Below are 7,843 nucleotides of genomic sequence, written 5' to 3'. Positions count from 1 at the left end.
AATTTCTCCTTATTAAACTAACACCTACATAATAGTCGCTCTAATCATAGATGCCTCTATACTAAGCCCCCAGCAAATGGCCACTTCAGAGGCAATCCCCAACCTTGGCTCCTTTCTCAAGACCTCCCTCTTGTCCCACCCTTGGCACAAACGAGACCGGCAGTAGTCTGAGTTTAATGGACATACGTACAGCAACCCTATCCTTAAACAACCGAAAATAGGGTACTCCATATATAAAAGCTTCTAATTCATAGGAATATCCCAATTAGGAAAATCAGTACTAAATCTCTTTATCCCTTCAAGAAACTTGGAATGCCACCCTCCAAGCTCTAGAAAAACAGCAAAAATCCCTAAACAGCCTAGCAGACGTAGTTCTCCAAAACAGAAGGGCCCTAGACATCTACACAGCCAAAGCATGGGGAACCTGCGCCATACTAAACGAAATTTACTGTTTTTACATTAACAATACAGGCATAAAAATTTTTTTTATAAATACTTAAAAAACACATTGACATTATTGCCCAAGCTAGGAAATGGACATGCAGAAAATTCTGGTTTGAAACATTCCTCTCATACTTCTCTCCCTCCAAAGTGATCCTAGTGCCTCTCATAACTCCACTGCTTCTCCTCCTACTATTCCTCGCCCTTGGCCCTTGCTTGCTCAAACTACTAATTAACTTTATTCAAAAAACGGTCCGATCCATAACAGCCTCTACCATCCATAATGTACTCTTATTAAAATCTTTCAAGTATCAACCCGTGGCAAGAGATGACCCCAAGCCGGCAGTCAACCCCCTCCCATCGCCCTAATTCCGCGGAAAGTCGTTATAGAAGAGAGATTTGACAACCTCTCTCCCAACTGGTCTCTGCCACCCCCCAAAAAACACACCCCACCCCTCGCCTCCTTTTATTAAAACAAAAAAGCTAGAATGGCAGCCTCGGTTCCCATCCCCCCGCCCCCACACTTGCAGCTGCTTCGGAGATAGAGATGTTTTGGGCCAGGAGTTTCCCGTGATAGCAGGGTGCATCAAACCGAACCATGTTCGGCCTTGATCAGCCCATCAGACTTACAGCTGCGAGATAAACAAACTAAATTCAATAGTGCCTTTTTCTTCCCTCTATAAAGCAACGCCCTTCCGCCTTAGGAGTTCGGAGTGGGAGCCACTTGCTGAACAGCTTCCTCCCTGCCTGCTAATTCCCTCAATAAACTTCCTTTTTCCGCTCGTTGCGTCTTGACGGCTTTCTGAGCGACTCCGTTCTTACAGCAGGGAGGAGGGGAGTTTTGTGGGTCTGGAGAGATGCATGGAGAAGGGAACCTGAGGCGTGACCACCCCTTCCTCCTCAGGGGACTGCCCACCCGCCCCCACAAACACTCATGGTTCAGTGCCCACCAAGCCCCCACCTGCCCCAGCATCCCCTGCGCGGGGAAGCTGGGTGCCTCCGGGAGTCTGACCACCATGCCACCTCCTCTTCTCCTCTTCTTCCTCCTCTTCCTTACCCCCATGGGAGTCAGGCCCCAGAATTCACAGCTGGTGGAGGCTAAAGGTATGTCCAAAGGGCACAGATGGAAGGAGTCGGGGCTGGAAACCTGGGTTCTGGCTGGATGCCCTTGGTCAAGTAACTTACCCTCTCTGGGCCTCCATTTTCTTAATTGTAAAATTCAGGCCAGGGTTGAAAGGATTCTGAGAGCTCATCCGTTCTCAGTTGGTGTCCCAGTTGGTGGGGTTTGGGGCCACTGGGTTTATAATCCAGTGTGAAGAGTGAAGGGGCTAGGGGCTCCCCTCTCCCTGCCCTCTCTCTTTCCACAGAGGGAGGCAGTGCTGTGCTGCCGTGCCTCAAGGTTTCCTCTGCCGGTACCCCCGATCAGCTGGCCTGGTATCAGGAGTGCCAGTCAGCAACCTTGTTACAGTCGAGCCAGGAGGGGCCCCAGGGCGTCCTGCTGCTCATCTCCAACATCTCTAACCAGATGGGGGGCTTCTACCTGTGCCAACAGGGGCCCCCTTCCGAGCAGGCCCCACAGCATGGCTGGACAGTCAGCGTGAAGGGCAGCGGTGAGGTCTAGGGTGTGGCAGTGGGGGCTGGATGAGAAGAGGGAGGCCCAGCATGGATGGAGGTCTGGTGGCTAAAACGGATCTGGGGTGTGGGGTGGGGGCTGGAGGGTCTGAAGAGCCAGCAGAAAGCCAGCTGTAGGTAGCTCCTAAAAATTCCTGTGGCTCTGTGACTTCAACACTGAACTGCTCTGTATCTCTCAGTCTCATCTTCCTCTGAGACACTGTTTCTCTGTCTCTCTCTGGGTCTTTGTTTCTTTCTTCTTTTAAAAGATTTTCTTTATTTTTACTTTATAAAAGATTTTCTTTATTTATTTTTAGAGAGGGGGAAGGGAGGAAGAAGAGGAGAGAAACATCGATCAATCGGTTACCTCTCCTATTCCCCCTGTCAGGGATCTGGCCCACAACCCAGGCATGTGCCCTGACTGGGAATCAGACCCGCAACCTTCACTTTGCAGGATGATGCCCCACTCACTGAGCCACACCCATCAGGGCTCTGGGTCTTCGTTTTTATTTATCTCTATCTGGGTCTCTATCTCTCTGCCTCTCCTGGATGTCTCTGTATCTGGTTCCGGGCCTTTTCCCAGGGGAGCTGTTCCGGTGGCAGGCTTTAAGCCTAGATGACCTAGATTGTGACCTGGAGAACAGGTCCTCAGAGGACCCCAGGCCCTCTTCTGATCACCTCACAAGCTCCCAGCTGTATGTGTGGACCAAAGATCACCCTGAGGTTTGGGAGACAGACCCTGCATGTGTCCTACCTAAGGGCAGCCCAAACCAGAGCCTCACCCAAGGTAAGTAGCTAGGAAAATTCCAGGAAGTGTGTGTGGGGGGGTGTCCAGGGATGGCGGATGGTGATTGGGTTTGTGGGAGAGGAGACTCCAAGGCCTACACCTTCCTGGCCTTGGTTCTTCTTGCTACAGACCTCATGGTGGCCGCTGGCTCCACTCTGTGTTTGCCCTGTCGGGTGTCTTCTGCCTCTGAGGCCAGAGGACACATCTCCTGGATCCATGTGCATCCCAAGAAGTCTAACATCTCATTACTGACCCTAAACCTGAGTGAGGATGCTTCAGTCAGAAGGATGTGGGTCTTGGACACCCTCAGGGGAGGGGCTGTTCTGTGGTTCAACCATGCCACAGCTAGAGATGCTGGCAAATATTATTGTTACCATGGCAACATGACCATTGAGATGCAGCTGAAGGTCACTGCCCAGTCAGGTAGGGTTTCTCCCAATTGTGGGCCCTGTGTGTAGACCTATTGGGAAGAACTGGAAGCTAGCCAACCTTGGCTCCCCTTGGCTAGCACCAGCTTTAGCCTGAACCCCAGGCACCACCTCTTTCATCCTTCCTTCCAAGATACTACTTCTCTGGACCTTCTCCTATCACTGGTTGCTCCTTCCTATCAGCTTTGGTAGAGTCTTCCTTCCTCTCGACTCCTCACCATTGGAGTCCTGAGCCCTGTTATCCCTGTCTACACTCTCTCATTATTGTCTACACACCCTTCCTATTTGATCTCCTTTACTCCTTTGGCTTCTTGTGCTACCATGCCTCGGTGACTGGATTCTAGGCTCCAACCCCCGACGCCCACCCATCTTCTAGAATTGCCATTTGATGTCCCATGAACACAGCAAGCTCAACATATACAAAAAAAAAAAAAAAAAAATCAAACTCAACATCTTCCCTAAGCATAGTCTTCTGGGTGACCTCGTGTAAATGAAGAACACTACCACTTGATCACATGACAAAGCCAGGAATTTGGGTGTTCTTCCTTTGTCTTACCTTATCCGTCAAATTTGTCACAGTGTTCTGGACCATTGTATCCCCTAATACAACGCTGCCATGCTACCCTAAACACAGTTCTCAAACTCAGCCTCAATTTTCACTCCAGGCTTACCTCAGTACCTTGCTGCATCCTACCTTCAACCTTGCAAACTCAACTCTGCCCTTCGCTTTGATCATGACTCTTAACTGCAACAGGAAGCTGATCACCTTAATCCTAACATTGTCTCTGACTATAATCATGGTTTTTCATGGTTTGCTTAATAGATCTGTTCCAGGCCCTGTGCCAGGCTCTGAGGCACAGTCCCTGACCTCAGAGGGAGGGAGGACAGCCCTCCTTGTGGCTTGGGACTTCAAGGATCTCTGTCTTGCCCCTGTCCTCCAGACTTATGGCCCTTTGAGGTGGTGAGGCTTGGAAATAAAGATGCCAGCCCTGATGCTCCTCTCATAGCTCCTTCCCCCTAACAGTACGGGATTGGCTGCTGGAGGCCGGTGGCTGGAGAGTCCCTGCTGCGACTTTAGTTTATCTGATCTTCTGCATGGGTTCCCTTGCGGCCTTTCTTTATATTCGAAGAGGTGAGTTATGTCCTCCAAAGGGTCTGCCAAACCTTAACATCATCTTCTTCAGGAGAGTCCACACTGGCCAGTCTGACAACTGTCTCTCTCCCCTCCCTTACCTCCCCAACGGACTTCAGAATCCTGCCCCCTACTTCTTCTGTAAACGCCCTCTCCAAACTTCCCTAGCCCCTTAGAATTTAAATTTCCATCTCCTCCATTGATCCAAGTGACCTCCCCATCTGCCCCTCACCCCCCAAAGTCTTCACCCAGCTCTGATCGCTCCCATTAACTCCCACCAGCCCTGGTCCTGAGGAGGAGAAGAAATCGAATGACTGATCCCACCAGAAGGTAATGATACAAGTTCCCCCTCAGTATCCAGCTCCTGCACTTTCAGTTGATGCTTTGCACTTACTGTTTCCTCTGCTGAGGGTGTCTTTTCTCCATCTGTGCGCTTGAAATACCACCCAGCCTTCAAAGCCCAGCTCCAAAACTACCTCTTCGGTGAAGACTTCCTTGGAGTCATCCCAGAGCCCTCGGTAGGCTGTCCCAGAACAGAGGAGCTAATTACAAGTGGCGACTTTTTAACCTCTGAGGGCACGGCCTGATTTCTGAGTGTTTCTCCCCGTCCCCTCCAGACCTGGCCTCACATTGCAACTCCTCTTCCTCCTCCAGGTTCTTCAAAGTGACACCTCCCCCGGGAAGCGGGGCCAACAACCAGTACGGGAACGTGCTCTCCCTTCCCACACCCACGGCTGGCACGGGTGGGTAGGAGGCCCAGCAAGGTCTCTGACCCAGACCTAGAGCCCCACTCATTTTTCCCATCCCTACGTCCGATTTCCGGAGTTCCAAGCCTTTCCCGAGCTGGGAGCTGTGTCTTCAGAAAAGAGGCCGCCGGGCCCCCGCCCAGATCTGAGCCCCGCCCCTGGGACCGCAGGACTCGGAACTCCAGTAGCCAGAGCCGAGAACTTGAGACCCCGCCCCTAGACTTAGATCCCCGGTGCCTAGGCTCCCGGTTCTCCCGCCGATCCTGGAGCAGCCTCTCCCATCCCCCAGCCGCGCAGACCCTTAGCTCTGACCGCCCCCACCTTTTCTCACTCACCCCCGCTACAACGCTCCTCTCGCCAGGACGCTCCCTGCAGTGGGCTGCAGGCCTGGGGGCCGCCGTCCAGTCCTACGGAAACCAGTGCAGCGCCGTCCAGGAGGCTGGCGCAGCGGCGTCCCGGAGCCAGACAGAAGCTGGTGATGACTGAGGGGTCTTTACTCCTATGGGGGTGTTGGAGCGGTCTGTCTGTGACAGGAGGAGGGCGGCCGTGACTCAGGTCCCACCCCTGTCCCCAAATCCCAGGCCCCGAAGAAGAAGGGGAGGCCTATGAGGAGCCGGACAGTGAGGAGGGCTCGGAGTTCTATGAGAATGACTCCAACCGAGGGCAGGATCGGCTCTCCCAGGGTAAGACTGTCCGCCCCCGTGGCTCCGCCAGCTTCTCAGCGTGGGGCCGTAGACCCTCGCTGGACCCCCTTCCCTCTCCACCAGATGGCAGCGGCTATGAGAACCCTGATGACGGGGCCGTGGGTCCTGGGGATGAAGACTCCTTCTCCAGTGGTAATCTGGGGTGCTTATGGAACTTAAGAGACTTGGGAGGATCCGCAGTGCTGTGGAGCCCCTACAGATGGAGAGTGGCTCCTGGAGTTCTCTTTTTGTTTTCCTGCAGCGTCTGAGTCATACGAGAATGAGGATGAAGAGCTGGCCCAGCCAGTCACCAGGACAAAAGGTGTGTGTATGAGGATGGTCACATTCCTTAGGAGCGGGAGTGGTGGTGGTAAGGATGGTGTGCGTGACCTGGAGGCCAAGAGGAATAGTGACTCCCCTCTTCCTTCTCCAGACTTTCTGAGTCCCCATGGGACAGCCTGGGACCCCAGCCGGGAGGCAACATCCCTTGGTGAGAAATGCTTGGGACCTGCCAGACTTTCCCAGATTGGGTTGACCTGGCTTCAGCTCTAACTCCAGGCATAACCTTGACCTTGACCTTGACCCCAAACCCAAGTCTAATCCTGACCTTAGATTTGACTCTTACCTCTAACCTCAACACCTACCCCAACCTTAATCCTGACTCTAGTAAATATTTGCACATCCCTAACCATGAAAGCCAACCTTGATCCCAGTCCAGTTTCAGCCTGGACTTTGACCTCCACCTCACCCCAGCCCCAGTGCAGACCTCAGTTTTGAACCCAGCTCCCTCTATACCCAACCTCTTCCTGACTCTGACTCTGACTCCTTTCAGTTCTGTTCTTGACTGTTTCTCTGACCACGACCATAATCTAATGCATACCTGACTGAACCCTACAATTAACAAGGGCCCCAAACCTGATGCTGACTCTAGTACAACACAGGTCAATCCTTCCACCTCTCCCTGCCCCTCAGACTCCCATCATATCTTAGGCTGCACTTCCCTTCCCCAAACCCCCAGCATGGCTCCCAAGCCTCCACCTCTCCATTGCCTGTCCACATAGGGTCCCAGTCCTATGAGGATATGAGAGGAATCCTGTATGCAGCCCCCCAGCTCCGCTCCCTTCGGGCCCAGCCTAGTCCCAGTCATGAGGAAGGTGGGTGCTTCTGCTATTCCCTGTCGTCCTCTGAGGCTGACCCTCTCCTAATCTACTTCTAGCTCTGTGTTTCACTCCTTCCTGGTCTTAACCAGATGCAGATTCTTATGAGAACATGGATAATCCTGATGGGCCAGAACCCGCATGGGGAAGAGGGGACCACATGGGGACTTGGAGCACCCAGTGATTCCCTTCAGGTGAGCTGGGGACTGCTCTCTGTGGAAGGGTGAGAAGGAGTTGATGAGCAGGGATGGACGTGGGGTTCTGACTCAGAGAGGGAGAGGAGAAAGGGTTCCTGAGGCCTGGTGGGCAGGGGGAGAGCTCCTAGACACCTCCCCATCACAGTTTCTTCTACATAGCTTGGGCCTCCTCAGGCTCCTGAGATCCACACCTGACTCTGAAATCTGGTGACCCAGAGCAGATGATGTCAGCCTCGAGCGACGCCGCTCAGGATGTGTGTATCTGTGTGTGTTTGTGTACACGAGTGAAACTTCCAGTTCCCTTTGCACTGCCCAAATAAACTCCATGAGCTCTTCCAATCCTGTGATTTGGTGGCCTTGTGTGGGAGGGGAAGGGAAGGTGAGGATGGCTGTACTCCCATCCTCTCTCAAATCCAGGAGGAGGGAAAACTGCATGTTGGGTACAACAGGGCCTTTTTCTTTCTGTGGCTTGGCCCGCACCCTTGTCCCCTACTTGCCTGCCATTCCCACCCTCCAGTTATTCAACCATTGTTCATTCAGCAGTTGTGTTCTGGGTGTGCAGTGAAAAGGAAGCAACTCAGGAATTGGCAGTCATCACTGACATTTATTGAATACCTACTATGTTCTAAGATCTATTAACTTATTTAATCTTTACCATAAC

General features: G+C 52.6%; 1 protein-coding gene across 4 annotated transcripts; it reads left to right on the top strand.

Annotated features, from left to right (window-relative positions):
- The first annotated feature begins 1,407 nt into the window (after positions 1 to 1,407).
- CD19 (CD19 molecule) lies at positions 1,408 to 7,521 on the top strand. 4 transcript variants are annotated; one of them, XM_090277446.1, is made up of 15 exons: positions 1,410 to 1,545; positions 1,809 to 2,051; positions 2,636 to 2,839; positions 2,969 to 3,262; positions 4,292 to 4,399; positions 4,681 to 4,729; positions 5,054 to 5,142; positions 5,507 to 5,620; positions 5,727 to 5,828; positions 5,913 to 5,981; positions 6,091 to 6,150; positions 6,262 to 6,318; positions 6,890 to 6,982; positions 7,078 to 7,179; positions 7,342 to 7,521. In XM_090277446.1, exons 1-14 carry the CDS (start codon positions 1,458 to 1,460, stop codon positions 7,167 to 7,169), a joined length of 1,662 nt encoding a protein of 553 aa, XP_090133572.1. In that variant the 5' UTR covers positions 1,410 to 1,457; the 3' UTR covers positions 7,170 to 7,179; positions 7,342 to 7,521. The 4 variants fall into 4 exon arrangements, with proteins under 4 accessions (XP_090133574.1, XP_090133572.1, XP_090133573.1 ...); XM_090277447.1 differs by having other exon boundaries at positions 7,328 to 7,521; XM_090277449.1 differs by lacking the exon at positions 1,809 to 2,051 and having other exon boundaries at positions 1,412 to 1,545.
- Positions 7,522 to 7,843: the final 322 nt, after the last annotated feature.

The sequence above is a fragment of the Furipterus horrens genome, unplaced genomic scaffold (assembly GCF_987537825.1).
Source record: "Furipterus horrens unplaced genomic scaffold, mFurHor1.1.pri manual_scaffold_5, whole genome shotgun sequence".
Classification (NCBI taxonomy): domain Eukaryota; kingdom Metazoa; phylum Chordata; class Mammalia; order Chiroptera; family Furipteridae; genus Furipterus; species Furipterus horrens.
Note: the sequence above shows the minus strand (reverse complement) of the source record. Positions and strands in the feature narration are given on the sequence as shown.

Excerpts from the sequence above, each read along its gene's own strand:
- CD19 (XM_090277446.1), top strand. The coding sequence starts at position 1,458 with ATGCCACCTCCTCTTCTCCTCTTCTTCCTCCTCTTCCTTACCCCCATG. Across the intron at positions 4,400-4,680 it reads CTTTCTTTATATTCGAAGAG|CCCTGGTCCTGAGGAGGAGA; the intron begins GTGAGTTATGTC and ends AACTCCCACCAG. Across the intron at positions 4,730-5,053 it reads ATGACTGATCCCACCAGAAG|GTTCTTCAAAGTGACACCTC; the intron begins GTAATGATACAA and ends TTCCTCCTCCAG.